This window comes from Ambystoma mexicanum, chromosome 13 (assembly GCF_040938575.1).
Source record: "Ambystoma mexicanum isolate Mex_15411 chromosome 13, UKY_AmexF1_1, whole genome shotgun sequence".
NCBI lineage: Eukaryota > Metazoa > Chordata > Amphibia > Caudata > Ambystomatidae > Ambystoma > Ambystoma mexicanum.
The window spans coordinates 677,639,221-677,656,317 of NC_090938.1; the positions used below are offsets into that span (position 1 = coordinate 677,639,221).

General features: G+C 49.3%; 1 protein-coding gene across 1 annotated transcript in view; it reads right to left on the reverse strand.

The window, feature by feature from the left end:
- PLXDC1 (plexin domain containing 1) overlaps positions 1–16,520 on the reverse strand; it is a 264,724-nt gene extending 248,204 nt beyond the window's left edge. The window contains exon 1 of the mRNA XM_069634701.1: positions 15,686–16,520. Coding sequence (XP_069490802.1) covers positions 15,686–15,773 — 88 coding nt within the window. The 5' untranslated portion in view covers positions 15,774–16,520. The remainder of the gene's footprint in view (positions 1–15,685) is intronic.
- Between the last annotated feature and the right edge of the window lie 577 nt (positions 16,521–17,097).

The window sequence follows — 17,097 nt, forward strand, 5'->3', positions numbered from 1 at the left end:
ATGGATAAATTTGTTCTGTGGGTGAAGTTGGCGAAGCAGGTGAATTTTGCCCAGAATTCACCATTTTATCTACAGAGCGAATAATGGCCATTTCACCCACCCATAGAGATGATATCAGGTTGATAAAGAACCCCCTGGCTGTATTTAAGACCCACTACCGGCAGCTGGCTGGCCTCCCCATCCCAGCCCTCCATCACTCCTGGATCTCTGTTTTATTACAGCTGCTTTGATTTTGGGTTGTGTTGTCGGGCCTCTCCAGCTGTGCTGATTTGTTCCTGCCTGTTATAAGTAAACATTAAATATCATCAAATCCGGGATTTCATCGAAACAAACCAACTTCTGAATGAGGCACAGCAGAAATTTAGACCTTCCAGGAGTACAGGATCGGCTCTGTGCTCATCTGAGATACACTTAAAAACAATACGGATGAAAACTGTGAGAGTGCGCTCATCCTGCTGGACGTCTCATCAGCTTTTAACGCCAACAGTCACAAGGCCCTACTGAAACGACTGGAAGATATTGGTATTAAAGAAACAGCTCTACACCGAATCACCTCCTTCCTCACGGGTAGAATGGAAAACACAATCTTGGGCCCTCTAGAAATCCCCGGCCTCGCCCACACATCGGTGCTACAGCGGGTTGCCGCTGACCTCGTAACACCATTTCCTCCACCTGATATCCCATTGCCAGAGGGATATTCCAGGTTTCGATGGGCCGGTATGTCAGGCTGTGGAAACTGTTAGCCCCCATTCCCGCATAGGACTCCACGAGAATGGGGACACAAAAACAAAAGCACCAGCACTGTTGTTAACAGTGCCAGTGCTTCTGTGAAAACCATGCCTGTACGGGCCGGTGCTCTCGTAGTCTGGCGGTCCGGTAAGGGTGCTACCGGCACCCTTATTTCTGGACCACCAGTCTTGAAATGAGGCTGATTATTATCAAATCTGGTATCTCCTGCTACAACTACATGGATGACACACAAATAATCGAGAAATGTGTGAACCTCCCATCACTAAACGCCCAAGACATTAAAAACTGCCTTGCAAAGGTGGACGCATGGATGACAGCAGACAAACTAACACTCAACCCTAACAAAATAGAACTGATGCTCTGTAATCCCACGGGTTCTAACTACATCCCAATCCCTTGGCCTGACGAGATGGGCCCTGGCTATAACCCGTCAACCACAGCAAGGAATCTTGGAACATGAATGGGCAACACCCTCACTCCTGATCCATAGGTCAAAGCCATCATAAGAAGATTTTTTTCTCTTTCTACGCCGCATCTTACCTTACTTGACATTCACCCAGAGGGCCATGGTCATCATTTCTCTAATACTATCCAAACTAGCCTATGCAAACAGCCTCTATCTCGGACTCTCAGATTACCTAATGAGGAAGCTTCAAAGAGTCAGAAAAGCAGCAGCAAGAATACTTCTCAGAATTAAGCTATTTGAACATATCACGCCAGTATTAAGTACTCTCCACTGCCTACCTATAAAAAAAAGGTGCATTTCAAATCCTTGTGCATCACCCATCATTCACACGATGGGGGGGGGGGTTCCTCCTTCAGAAGTTAGTTGTACCACTACGCTCCTTCCAGAACACTAAGTTCCAGCAATGCTGCACTGGTGCCAGTCCCCAACTTCAACAAGAAACGGCAAGGAGGATGCTCTCGTTCAGTTCTGACCACAAAACTGTCAAACACACTACCCGAACCTCTCGGCCTGGAAGTTAACCACCTTTTAGGAAAGAGCGAAAGATTTGGCTTTTCAACCAACCGCTTTGAAAGAAATGAGAAATAATAGCAACTAACTAAAAACTGCGCACCAGAAACTTGGGCTAATTTACGACAAGCAATTTTCAAAACTCTGGGCATTACCATCTGTGGGAAACCAATTTGATTCATGGAACGTCTGGTGCGAGACACTAGTCCACACCATAATTTCAGTGAAATCTACACTCAAGGGTCAGGAAGCAACCACACCCTCACCCCCACCCTCTTTGCCCTCTCACCCTTGAACTAACTTTTCACTACTAAAATCTTGCATTCTTACTCCTCCCATACTCCTTCAAGTGACCCCCAAGCCTAGCGAATTTAAAAGATTCAGAACCTATCCTTCTTCTATCAGCAACCATGCTGTCAATTGCACAATCCAAGGGCGGCCCATATCGATCGGTACCAACCACAAATAGCATCGAGATTTTCATATCTGCACACAGTAACGAGTACTTCCAACCTGCACCCATCAACGCCAAAGGTTTCTGCATCTGCCTTTCTGCTTTTCGACTAACACACCCTGCCCTCTTTTCTAACAGAGCCATGCGCAGCGAGGCCAACATTATTGGCAGAAGGACGCTTTATAAGACCACCTCACATTACATAATTTTTCTGTAATTTTCAATTCCTTTCAGCCTATTACTGATTTTCTGCCTTTCCAACTTTGTCAAACTTTCATCTACCCACCCTTTCCTGTTCCCCTTGCATCTTCTCCTTCAATCCCACTCCTACGCCCACCACCCTTTCGTTCACACGCTCTGAAGTGCCTTGCAACCTGTGGCACTTCATAAAATACCAGTTAAATGAAAATCACATGGTTCAGAGACCACCCCACCCCTCCCTCCTGCAAAGTAGCTGCTAACATTTCTCTCGTGGTACCAAAGGGTGTATATTGGAAGGGTGAGCTGATTTGTTCCATTTAGCAACCTCCAGCGTTCTGCACTGCATTGGCTGCACTTGGCCTCAGGCCTGGTCTGAGCTAGAGTTGGAACACCACTAGAACTCTCATTTGATTGGACAATAGTCTTCTCTTTCATTGTCTGGTCCAGGTCGCCGCAGTCTGTCTCAGGGCAGAATTCGGAACAGAACACTGGCCTCGAGTCTATACTTCAACCATTTGTCATCCTCTCTTGCAGTCTTCAGACTGCTGAGTGTGGTAAGGGGTCAGCAGTGGGAAATGAGTTGGCACTGCATGTGAAGGAATAGGGTCACGCCCTAGGCGCTTTATCGGAGTTCGCTTATTTGGGTCTCTTGGCACCAACCTAATTAATGTGGTGGGTCTCGATGGCCCTCCTTAGTCCCGTCTTGAGATTCTCTACATTTTAATGTCTTCTTCTTAATTAGTTTTTCTTTCTTGACAGCACCCAGAGTTTTCTATGTGCTAGGGCGGCATCACGAGTTGGGCGGTATCCCGACTGGGATACCGCCCAACTGTATTTGCGTTACTGCCCACTGGTGGTTTTACTGCCGGATAACGGGTTGGGCGGTAATGGGTATTCCCAATGGAGAATTTTCAGCGCAGTTACCACTGACGGTATTACTGCACGGTAATTGCACCAAAAATCGGCATTTTTCTGGCGCATTTACCCCCAGCTAAGAGCTGGGAGTAAATGCTGCCAACTCATGTTTGGGCAGTGATAATAGCGTTACCGCCGCATTAAAGGGCTACCTTCCAACTCATGATGAGGCCCTAGCCTAAAAGGTCCTCAGATGAGTTACTACTATTCCACCAGCGTTTAGAAATACACCGGGATCAGCTCTGGGAATAAATCTGCTGTTATACCGCTTAAGTTGCTCTATTTTATAAGATCCCACAGTAGAATGCGCTGTCACTCACTGTAGGGCTCTGTGTGATTCCAGCAGCAAAAACCACTGGGCGGTAATTTACTTCATGGAAGTTACATTGTGCCCTTTTTTTTATTTGAATGGGGGTGTGCCCCCCCTATGCCCCAATGTTTTATTTACCACATGCAGTAATATGCAATTCCCACTATGTCCCATGTGACTCCAAAAGGGTCTGCATGACTTTAAATGGTGATGACTTCTCAAGTTACTGCATGCTTACCGCATGTGGTAACAGTAATTCCGTTTGGTGGTATTCCACAGGTAATTCAGCCAAATTCGCAATCAGGGCCTTAAAGTCCTCCAGTGCCCCTTCTTCTAAACTTTTCGACCTGCAGATTTCACTGTCTGACTATGTTCTGATTAGGAGGGAGTATCATGCGAGTAAGAGGCGGGAACAGGTGACGCGCAGTGACGAAATGCCGAAAATGGGAAGGAAGTCACTGGGACAAAAGTCTATCGGGTCCAGTGTTGAGGTATACCTTCACCCACAGCATAAACCTCCCCATGGCCTCTTTCTACTTCATTCTGCCGCAGCTGGGTTCTTAAACCATCTGAGAAGGGCATAACAGGGGCATCTACACCAGCAACAAAAGAACAGGTGTGGCAGATAAGGCGGGCAGAGAGACCTAAGAGGCACACAATAAACAGCGCAAGGTGCCCACACGCCAGGTCACAGCTCCAGTGGGACTCCTATAGCGCACAACCACCGTGCCACGGAGGGCACACTACACCTCAAAAAACAAGGCCCACGGGCACACAGCAGAGTGCGCGAAAATACACAATAACGCCAGAGATGGCAACAACCCGAGAGAGGGTCCCGGGGAGTTTCGGGTTCCAAGTTGAGCACTCTTCAGGGTGCTGGAGTGAGTGCTGCACTGGCACTTCCTTTGCCTAGGCTGCAGGGGGCAGGCTACTATGAATGCTGGGGCCACATGCCCAGCTCGGTTCCATTGAGAATCTGATTCAATGCCCGCTGGCATGCGGCGGGCCTCTCGCGTTCTACCACGCGATGGCCTCCGCAAGCTCCCAAATCCTAAAGGTAGGACTCTGAGGGGCGTTTGTGCAGAGGCGTCTCTAGAACTCAATATTAGATGGGGCAAACCAGGGGGCACATATAGAACAAGTGGGGCGGGGTTGTGGCACTTCAAATAAGGGTTAATGGGGAAAACTGATTTCAGTAAATATATATTTTAACAAGCTGGTAAAAAAAAGGTGACATTATGCAAGTTCAGAGTAGGTATAAGACAATAAAGGTTTTGCATCAAGTTAATGCACACCCTAAAAAGTAATTCTAGCACTTTGTCCATGGCTCACCCCTTCCCTCTTTCTTTCTGCACTTGCACTTTCTGAATACTCACAAGGCATAGTGGGTTCGCCCCCTCTCTCCTCCGCTCTTAAATATTGTGTTGTAATGTTGTAATGTATTTCCCACTCTCCCTCCCTCCCTGCCCTGGGGGGGGGGGGTGCTTTGAAACCGTATATTCTTATTGTATAAGTGCCTAAAAAGCAAACAGTAACATAAAAAATAAATAAAAAATAACTCATATTAAACCGTTGCAAAAAAAAGGCCCTAAAAAACTTCCAATTACCTTTGGTCTTTCTTACAAGTGTTTTTTCTGTGTTTTTCATTGAACACATTTTATCATAATTTGTTACTGAATATTTAAAACTGTTCAATCAAATTACATACCAAAAGAAATGAACAGTCTGAAATAATTCCCAAGGTTCCCTTTTACCAAGAACCTTAAAGGTCCAGCCCATAGCACCTTGAATGGCCCCCCCACCTAACCGTACACACTGCAACTCCAAAATTACAGTTCAAGCGTCTTCCTTGAGGTGCCATCTGAGTGTCTTAAACAGTTCCATTATAACAATGTTCTATCTAACCCTGTTCCATTATTTCAATTTTAACAGTAATAATCATATCACTTTTTTATTTAGTGCTTCATGGCAGATACTGTTGTCTTCTAAGTGCTGTAAAAGTGTTATTATTCCCCAAATTAATGGTTATGTAGTATAATGTAAGGCAGTCTTGTATAGTACACCTCCGAAATATGTGGTGACCTTGTGGTGAGTGGTTTTGCCAGAACCCAAGAGGAGCTAGTTATAAGGGAAAGGCAAGTACTAAACATGTGGCGTGGATGGGTGCGGGCCGGAAGTGCCAGAATCCTCAGTGCTGGTATGCTTGCATGCGGTTTGTGGCATTGACACATGGCTGTGCGTTCTATTAGATGACCGCACGGGACACTGGGAAATTCCCTGGCAGAGCACAGCACGCGATAGAGCTGAGCATGGAGCAGGCTCGGTGATGAACGCTGAGCTTCTTCCCAAGGTTCCAGCGGTTGCCATGGTGCTAGCAGGCATACGTCTGCTTGCTTTGTGTGTCATGTAAAGGTGTCAAAGATTGAAAGGGTGGGGAAGGGAAAGTTGGGCTGTGGCTCCTAGGGGGGGGGTCCTACTAGAAGTTTAGGGTGACACTGAATCAGTAGAGTTGATGAGGTGGTGTTACTGTTCTGGGTTCCATTTTATGATCAGTGTGGGGTCGTTTTAGTGTCTTCTGCGTGATGGGGAGAAAAGGTTAGGAGGAACAACATGACTGGGTTGCGATCTACAAAGTCCAGGCTTTAAATGGGCTGATCCTAACCGGCCCTCAGTACCTGCAAGTCTTATTTTTACCATATTGGGTACCTGGGCTTCTCCAACATGGAGAGCACCAGTATTCGATGATAGGGGCAGGTGAAAATAAAGCCTTTCTTGTAACTGTGGAATGATGTTGGAATAAGCCCCAGCAGCCTTTTTTTGTTGAAAAGTAGAGCCTACTTCCGCCTTCACTCTCTCCTCCCACCTCTCACCCCCCTACCCCCCACTCACAGTGCCCATCAGGTCTCCTTCTGGGCACACCCAGCAGAACACAAGGAGAACCAATCATACAGGTACAGGGCCGCTAGTGTGGTCACTGGGCATGCAACACCATTTGGCTAATTGAGCTGCACCTGTCGCTCACAAAGCTTTCATGTAGAGGACATATTCATGATGATGCAGTCTGAGACACTCCTGCACAGGCAACACCTTCAGAAGGGCCTGGCAATCATTTTTTAACCCTTTTTTTAATCAGCAGTGCCTTTTTGTGTTGTATTGCCATTACCAGGTGTTTACCACACTGCCAAAATCCAAGTTTAATTTTACCGGCTGCTTTTGAATGGTGGCAACTACTACCACACAAATGCAGTACCACACGCGGTAATTACTGCATGCAGTGAATACCGGTCCCCATGGAGTCCCATGGGACTCCAAAATGGGGAATAAAGGATGGAAAGGTCCACATATGGTCTTACCGGTCACTGGGTAATTACCACATGGGGTAGGCTGGTTGTATTACTCATGCTAATACCACCAAACTATTAATCAGGCCCTACGTGATCACACTGGTTTACCACCTAACACCTGACATGTGCTCATTTTAGATGCCTTTAAGCTTCCCACTGGGTTATACGTATGTTAGTCACTTGCTCTCAGTCATTGTTTGAAAAAGGCATGCAGCTTATTGTTATGTGTCATGTGCATACACAAAAGAGACAGGATACTTGTAATGCGATGACATCACTCATAGTTCAACCACCTAATAGTTTTTACTCGGCAAGATGCAGGTTCCTTTTAACTAAACAGACATCGCTCCAGGCTCAGCTTCAAATAATATGTAGTAGGAGATGGTGGTTAGCAGAAGAGACTCCACTCCCAGCCCAGCTTCAAATAATATGCACTCAAAATCCGAGTCAGTCAACAGTGTCAGTCTGGCTGCAGATGAAACACCATTGACTTTAAGCTATATATATATTTGAACAGCACTGCTGGCAATAACGTGATTTTTAGCCCAATCGGGGATCCAGATCTGATGTTGAATTCTTGGAAGGTAGATGACAAGTAGAAAGCTACCAAGGCAGCTCAGCAGGTTGAGTGCCTAGTTGAGATGTTATAGGTTTAAAGCTGGCTGTAAATCTTATGCATTTTGCAATTCCTTATAAAGGTGCTGTGAGGTGCACTGTTCGGCCCGGGGATGGGTTGGCTACGCTTCTGCTTGCTCCTATTTTGGGCAGTGCTGGGGGGATTTCGTCCTCCCATAGTCAAAATCAAGTTAGCTCCCTTGAACCCACAGCTCAGTTCCCTAATAATTGCTGCCAGCACAGTAAAACCATTTACTTTATATTGAGCCGTTTGACAAACAACAGCTCAACGGTAATTGCACACAACTCACAAGATATTTGTGGCAGTAGTCCAATAAAAAACGAAATATGGGTTAAGGAAAACTGGTAGATTTAAGCTTAGGAAGCATGTTTCACTTTGGCAATGACTTGTTTAGTGGTTTCAGTTAAATTCGTCTTTTATAACACGCTTAATACGGGAGACCAGTCCCTGGGCCGGGATTCAAAATGTGCTGCTCTGCGTTGTCTTGTGTGCAAGACAAACGGGTTGCCCCTGAGTTATCCTCTCGCCCCACTGTGTGCTTCAAATTGCCAAAAAAAATAGTGTGCCCAGCGTGTGGGAAGCCTGCATTTAACATAGATGGCTCCCGCCCCAGTGATTTTCATGGACCATCTATTCCCGCTGTGTCCTCTTCAGGGCAGAAGAAAAGGCAGGCTCAGCAAACGAAGAGAATGTATACATGCTGGTCGAAGAAGCACCTTCAGACCTGCTCAAAAGAACTGTTCACCAGGGGGCAGGGTACCAATTTTGGGGGGGGGGGGGGGCAATTACCCTCTTTGCCTCCCCTTATGGTCTTCTATGCCTGTGTTTGCAAGTGGAATTTTAATTGGTTATTTATAACAGCGTGGACCCGGGGATCGAACCTGTGTTGCTCCACGTCGTCTTGGTTCCAAGGAGAGCGCGTTGCCCCTGAACTATCCTCGCATGCCCTGCCTCCCTTTACCCACAGTCGCTACTCCCTGGTTGGCAGAGCATCTCCTTGGTAGCACCAGCAGGCTATCCCTTGGGCTGGTGTTCAGGAAATATATGCCCTGAAAAGTGAGGTTCCTTCAGAGGAATACCCATCTGCTCACCCACGCCTAGTGACTAAGAGCATGTGTGTGGGGGGGTGTGTTTAAAAGGAACATAGGGGCAAACATGATATGGTACAGAGGGGCGAACATGGGTGTGTTCCCCTTAACTTTATCAAAAGAGGCTAGGTCACAGGTCTCCATAATCAGGGCCACACAAGACCTGACCAAAAATCCCCACCCTGGCTTCCCATCACAAAAATAATCACTCTCAGAACCCTCTGACATGGGGGTGCCCAAGCACGTTTCCAAGCACCTCACGGGGTATATGCCAGCTACGCATCTTAGCTCATTCACAAGGGGACGCCTATGCCCAGGGCAGTGCAAGAAAACAGTGCCAAGGGGGCAACCTGTTGAGGACTCTTGGAGCCAAGCTTCCCACTCAGGAGAAGCTTGAAGAAAACCACCTTCCTAAGGCGTTAAAGCCCACAGCAGAGGGCTCCATTGCGTGACAGGAGGCTGTCACCCTAATTAGTGGTCTCGAGCCACAAGAGAGGGCCTCTGATGAGGTTGAAGGTCACCAAGCACACAATAGGGCCCGATAGGAAGGGCTCTAATGTTATTAATGTAGATTGGTCTGGGGGGGTAGGGGAAGGAAGCCTCACTCTGGACTTCCTGTGAAAGAGCTTGTGCATGTCTCCTTATCAGTGGTCGAAATATATGAAAAGAAGTAGTGGAATTATGTTCCCTGCTAGCCTCCCCCGCTCCCCGCTCTCCACACACCCCAGAGCCACGCCCACTGCCACAAGTTATCCAAACCCCCAAACACATGCACCTGCTGTTTAAGGGAACGCCCAGTGCAGTGCACTGGAGTGCAAGTTTCAACTTCTTCCCACACTTTTATTTTAAAACGAAAGCATTCCAGAACTGTTTCTTTTTAAAATACAAGTATAGGAACGGTAAAAATTAATTAAAAAAAAGTAGAGGAGTGCCACTCCCAACCACTCCCGCCCACTTCTACCACTGCACCTTATCCTGTGTACACATCACAAAGTGAGTCCTTAATGCACCCTTTGCAGGGGGTTAGAGCCCCAATTCCAAGCATGCTGATTGGCTAGAAAGCTGGAAACAGTGAGAGGAAAGGGGAAGCATGGAATGCAGGCTTCTAGTGAAGGTTGGAGCCTGGATCCCACACTTTCTGATTGTTTAAAGAGAAGAAAACATGCTCCAATTTTAGAAATTGTTGTTCATGCAACACCATAATTTTATATTTATTTTATTTTGGGAATGCATTGAGTGCAAACTTTGCTTCTGCAGTGCTGTACATCAGTCTGGGCTACAGGATATAACAATTTTCCAATGCGCTATTTAGGGCAGCTGGGAATATGAACTTTCATGGTGGGAAACATGTATGATGCTGAAAGGCGGTGGGGGTGGCGCGGTAGGGTGGGCTGGTAGGAGCGACACTGGGCAGGGTGTGTGCAGGGGGTGCATTGTAAGGGGTGTGAAGAAGATTCTCCATGGAGAGGTCTTGATTGTTTTCTGAATTACATGAGGGCGGGAAGGAGGCTGATGTGGAGGAGGATGAGGTTCCATAGTCTAGGGGAGTCGACAGAGAATGCCTGTCTCCTGGTTCTTCCTTGTTTGCATTCCTGCTGTTCCGGTCAGGCCTTGGCCCTGGCTTCTAGCGATGCACTGACTACCGCAGGCGGTAGCTTTGCCAGATGGGAGGGAGTGTGCGTGGTGACAGCGCTGCTCGCGATGCACCATGCAAGGGTAGTCAGTGAAGTTAGATGAGTGAGTGATAATTCCGGCAGCAACATGGAGAATGTTTCTAATAGGGGCTAGGTAGCAATACGTTGGGCAGTGAACAGGAAAAAAGACTAGAGTCTGTACAGTGGGTTGGAGGTTAGTATCCTGTAGGAAGGGCCGAGCCGCACTGACAATAATACGTCTATACCACTTCCGGCCACTCTCCCTTGAGGGGCAGATGCAATGCACCCGTAGTCTACCTTTTGTGTTTGCTTCACCCCCTTTACCCTACAGCTTGAAGTGGCATCTGGTGGCATCGCGTGCCTTACACATCACCACCCTAGATTCATCGCTACATTCTGTTCAGTGGGTCTGATGGGGCTTTGGAAGATCTATTGGGGCGCTGGAGGATCTGTTGGGTCTATGGGGGAATCTGTTGGAGCTATGGGGGATCTGTTGGAGCTATGGGGGATCTTTTGGAGCTATGGGGATCTGTTGGCGCTAGGGAGGATCTGCTGGGACTATGGAAGGATCTGCTGGGGCCATAGGGAGGATCTGGTGAGGCTATGGAAGAATCTTCTGGTGATATGGGAGGATCTGGTGGGACTATGGGGTATCTGATGGGGGAATGGAGGATGTGCTGATCTGTTGGATCTATGGGGGATCTGTTGGAGCTAGGAAGGATCTGCTGGGACTATGGAAGGATCTGATGGGGGAATGGAGGATGTGCTGATCTGTTGGGTCTATGGGGGATCTGTTGGGTCTATGGGGGAATCTGTTGGAGCTATGGGGGATCTGTTGGAGCTATGGGGGATCTGTTGGAGCTATGGGGATCTGTTGGCGCTAGGGAGGATCTGCTGGGACTATGGAAGGATCTGCTGGGGCCATAGGGAGGATCTGGTGAGGCTATGGAAGAATCTTCTGGTGATATGGGAGGATCTGGTGGGACTATGGGGTATCTGATGGGGGAATGGAGGATGTGCTGATCTGTTGGGTCTATGGGGGATCTGTTCGAGCTAGGAAGGATCTGCTGGGACTATGGAAGGATCTGATGGGGGAATGGAGGATGTGCTGATCTGTTGGGTCTATGGGGGATCTGTTGGAGCTAGGGAGGATCTGCTGGGACTATGGAAGGATCTTCTGGGGCCACAGGGAGGATCTGGTGAGGCTAGGGAAGGATCCTCTGGTTATATGGGAGGATCTGGTGGGACTATGGGGTATCTGATGGGGGAATGGAGGATGTGCTGATCTGTTGGGTCTATGGGGGATCTGTTGGAGCTAGGAAGGATCTGCTGGGACTATGGAAGGATCTGATGGGGGAATGGAGGATGTGCTGATCTGTTGGGTCTATGGGGGATCTGTTGGAGCTAGGGAGGATCTGCTGGGACTATGGAAGGATCTGCTGGGGCCATAGGAAGGATCCGGTGAGGCTACGGAAGGATCTTCCGGTGATATGGGAGGATCTGGTGGTGCTGAGGCGGATTTGTTTAGGCTTTGGGAGGATCTGATGGGTCTATGGGGATCTGCTGATCTGTTGGGGCTAGGGAGGATCTGCTTGAACTATTAAAGATCTACTGGGGCTGTGGGAGTTTATGTTGGGGTTATCGAGAGTCTGTTTTGGTGCTATTTAGGTCGGTGGAAAGCTGTGGGTTCTGTTAGGCCCTATTTAAGGGCCATGTGAGGGTGCACTGGAGAGCAGCTGAAGGTCTATGAGGGGCTACGAGAGTTTACTGTGGTGCATGCAAGGGTCGGCGGGGGGTCTATGAGGTTCTCTTGAGAACAGTATGAGCCCCCTGTGAAGGCTATGTGAGGGTTACTGTGGGGCGATATAATGATCGGTTTGGTCCTATTAACAGATTTAATGAGGCATGTGAGGGTCTTTTGGAGGCTGCGAGGGTCTATGGGTGTCCATGTGAAGCTCTGGTGGAACTGGTGAGTGCAGGGATAGGGTCGGTGGGAGATAGTGAGGGTCTATCGGTATCCATGTGATGTGATGTGGTGTTTGGAACAATCTGGGGGTCTTTCAGGAGCTGTGTGAGGATGTGTTTGTTACAGGTTGTGTGGGGCTGTAATGCGGGTAGTTTACTGCGGGGAGTCTAAGAAGTGAACTCTCTCTAGGCACTAACTTTCGAGGGTCCTGAGGGCGACGTGCCCAGGGCGAGACCGGGGCCACTGCGGAGTCAGCCTCTGGAAAAGACGCTTATAGGGGGTGAGTGGGTGGGTCAGGGCGGGGTGACTCCACGTTGCCCCCAAGAGCCTGAGTATCTGCGAGCAGTAACTGTAGAATTGGGGGGCCCGGATTCTAATGCCAATATGCCAGCTTGCATTACTACAACCCTGTCCAGATGAGTTTATCTCGCTCACCCTCATACCCCTCCTGAGCTCTGAGAAACAGGCGAGCACAGCTATTGAGTGCGAATAAGATATGAAAACTGGAACGTGTACCCCGATGACGTCATGGGGAAATTATAGCGCACAGAGCTCTCTGCAGAGGGTGCGGAATGGACAATGCAACCAAGAGATAGGAAACAGGAAGATGATCATGGTGATAATGATATGTTTATTTATATAGCGCCTTAATCCAAAGATGAACAGACTAAAGAAAATCAGGAGCTGTGTGATGTAGAGATAGACTAACAGAAGTGCTAGGAACCTGCAGGGAACTTGCTGATACTACTGCGGTCTCCGCCTCTCCTCCCAGACCCTCTGCACTGCTCTGGCCTCCCACCTCTCCACCAAAACTCAGGACATCCTGTCCTCACTCTCCTCCAGCTCCCCTCCCAGCCCCGCCCGCTCGTGCCTCCCTGGGCCCCCCTCTCACCCTGACACATACTCTCCTCCTTCTCTCCCATTGCACCGGATGAGGTCTCTAGAGAAGTCCGCTCTATGAAAGTCACCTCCAAACAGGTGCACCCCTGCTCTTCCAGAACCATCAAGGACAACATCTCCTCCCCCACCCCTTCCTTGGCTGAGTTCTGTAACCATTCCTTTGCCACAGGCTCTTTCCCATCACCACTCACACACTACCTTGTGCACCCACTCCTAAAAAGTCACCTGCTGACCCTTCCTGCCCTGCTAACTAACACCCTATCTCCTCACCCCTTTCCTGAGCAAACTCCTGGCGAAGTTGGCCATCCCCCAAATCACTCACTGCCCCGAATCTGCTGGCTGTCTCCACCAGCACCAGTCTGGCTTCAGAGCAGCCAGAGGCACAGAAACTGCTCTCCTGAACACCCGTGAAGACCTGCTCTTAAATATTGTCTCCAACTCTCCTTCCGTTCTGATCCTTTTTGATCTTTCCTTCACCTTTGACACGGTCAGTCATGCCATCCTCATAAATCGCCTCTGTGAAACACTAGGCATCACTGACCGGGTACTGGCCTCGCTGACCTCCTTGCTTTCTAACTGACCTTTCCTCTCTGCCACCCCACTCACTACCTGCAGCGTCCCTCAGGGCTCTATTCTAATGCCCTGGCTTTTCAATATCTACCTTGACCTTCTGACCCACTTGATCTCCCCCTTCTCCCCTCAATTCCATTGTTATGCAGATGACACACAACTCTCCCTGCTTCCCTTACACCCTCTGGCCACCCTCCTTTGGCCCCCTCCCCTAACCCTCTTGTGAGGGAAAAACCTTGGTGTCATCTTCAATGCCTCTCTCTCCTTCTCGCCTCACATTACAGTCCTTGCCAAGAAGTTCAACTTTCAGCGGCACCTCCTCAGAGGCAATCTCCCTTTCCTCGCCTTTCCCAAGAAACTCAATGTTGCTGGAGCTCTGGTCCTCTCTAGGCTGGACTACTGCAACAGCCTCTTTCCTCCCTTCGTCCTCTTCAACTAATCCAGAATAGGGCTGCAAGACTAATCCTTAGCCTTAAGCCAAGGGACTGCATCTCTCCAGTACTAAAATCTCTCCACTGGCTCCCGGTGGCTGCAAGGATAAAGTTCAAGACTCTCTGCATCACCTACAAGGCTTTCTCGGCCCGTGGTCCCCGCTACATCCAAATTTCTCCCCTGAAATACCTGCCTGCTAGAGTCCTTAGGTCCTCTGGCTCCAACTCTGCAGATCAGACGTTTCTCCAAGCAGAGAGTGGGGGGTAGATCTCTTTCTTCAGCAAGGGCCTTCCTCTGGGACAACCTCCCTGCCTCTCACAGGATTGAGCCAAATCTCCTTACGTTCTGGAAACTTCTCAAGACTTTCCTTTTCTTCTCCTTCCCTCTCCCCCTCCCTTGCTAATGTCCCCCGGCCGCTGTGACTGATGCCTGGTCCCTTATGTGCCTTTAAAGGGGCCAGGTTCTCCTCATCCAGTCTACCCCAGCACCCCTTAACCAGCACATGCCCTCTCCCTGACCAGCCTGACTCTGGTCCACCCCATCCTCGCACTAGTGGTCCTTTACCCCCTACTTTCCCTGGCACTTGCCCACCTAGGCTCCCATCAGCACTTGCACTTCTCCCCTCCCCCTTATCGCAGCCCATTCCGCCCTGTCCTGCCCCCTCCCCCTGCACTTATTGTCACTGCACTTGCATGGTCCGAATGTCTCATGGCCTAGTAGGATCATTTATTGTAGTTTGTTCTCCTCTGTGCCCCACCCCTTTTTTGTCTTGTGGCGCCTTGAAACACTTGTGTATAGGTGCCATACAAATGTCAAATAAATACAATAAATAAAATAATCAAAAGACTAAGAGAAAATCAGGAGCTACGGGATGGAAAGATAGCCAGACTAACAGAAGTGCTAATCAAAAGGCTAAGAGAAAATCAGGAGCTACGGGATGGAAAGATAGCCAGACTAACAGAAGTGCTAATCAAAAGGCTAAGAGAAAATCAGGAGCTACGGGATGGAAAGATAGCCAGACTAACAGAAGTGCTAATCAAAAGGCTAAGAGAAAATCAGGAGCTATGGGATGGAAAGATGGCCAGACTAACAGAAGTGCAGATCAATAGACTAAGAAAATCGGGAGCTTTTTGATCTAAATATGGCCAGTATAACAGACGTGCTAATCAGAAGGCTAAGAGGAGATCAGGACCTATGCGATGTAAAGATAGCCGCACTAACAGAGGTGCTAATCAAAAGACTAGGAGAAAATCCGGAGCTATTAGATCTAAAGATGGTCAGGCGAACAGTAGCGGTGATGAGCAGACTAAGAGAAAATCAGGAGCTATTTGATATGAAGTTGAAAATACGCAAAGAAAAGGTAGAGCTGTGTGCTACATATGGGCAGGCTAGGCGAACATCTGGAGCCATGATAAACAAAAGAAAAAAGGAGGAGCTGTGAGATCAGGAACACAATAATGAGCACATCACTGTGTTGCAGCACTCACCTGTGCTTGGCGCGGGCTCCCAATCCGTGCCGAGCTTCCCCGAGCACCCCTGCAGCAGGAGGATCAGGGGGAGCACCCCTCGGAACATGGCTGAATGCACTTGTGCAGCACAGCCGGGTGGAACGAATGTTCTCCTTCGGGCCTCGGTGTCTGCAGGCGGCACTAACTTGTGGCCCCTTTGTATCAGGGGTTGCAGCCGTCAGGACTCCAGTATTCTCGGCCACCGGCAAGGGGGGCTCGCGGGTGCTTATATGCTGTTGCGAAGAAGTACCATCTGCAAGGGGTCGTTTTATGTAGCGCTACATAACAGGCGCTATTTCTGCTCAACTTAATGCCACTCAATTTAGTGTCAGTATGCAAGGCTGAGGCAGTTTGGCTGGGACTGGCACCTGCGAACCTGCACGATACACGCGCATAACCCAGTGAGCTACCAGAGTGACGCTGCTGACCCCGGTCCCGCTGTCACCCCCGCCCGTCAGTGGCGAGCTCCGCGCGATGCATCACTCGCCGGGAGGGAGGCAGTGCAGTCGGTAACCGCGCAGGAGCCACGGTCCAGTCCCGTGCGCTCTCTGTGCGCCCTGTTCGGCCAGTCCGCCCCTCGCTGCGCTATGCAGGCGTTCTGCACGGCCGCGACATGCAGCGTGTTGTGCACGGCGCAGCCTCTTTATTGGGGAGCACCCCGGGTACCAGGCCCCGCGGGGCGCAGAGAGGCGGGCCAGTCTCCCACGTGGGGTGGGTCTCTGGGTCCCCACGCCCTCCTATAGCGCACCCCTACAAGGGCTCCGGCTCCCACTCGCCCGGCCGCTCTGCAGCTGCTCCCACTAACGGGGTGATGGCGGAGAGCAGCCCCGAAAGATGGTGCGATGCTGCCCCCTAATGGCACTCTGCTGCATTGCGCCGAGCACATCTCTCCAAACAGGAAGCCGTCCTCCTTATTCCTCTTAAGGGGTTCCCATTTCTCTTACACATCATGCCAATGACATGCACCCAACAGGAGAACTAGACCCCGACCCACAAACCAAATGGCCCTTCTTCAAAAGTCACCCCTCCACTCAAGCTGATTCTCGTCTTACTATCTCTACCCGGAGGAATGAAAACACACGAATCATACTCACGGTTTTTTATTATCCCACGAGGATGTTTCAATATCTAGACACCCCCCACACTTTCTTGTACTGGGTTTAAATTGCTTTGGTGTCTTTCCGCCTCTTTCTAACTTATGATTTTGTAGATATGGGCGCTGGGATTGGCCACAGTACTCCAGAAGAGGATATGGACTGGGCACAATACTCCAGCTGGAATCAATACTCTAGAAGAGCATCACAGCTGGACACAATACTCCAAAAGAGCATCAGAGTTGCTAGACATAATACTCCAGAAGAGCATCAGAGCCTGAAACAATACTCCAGAAG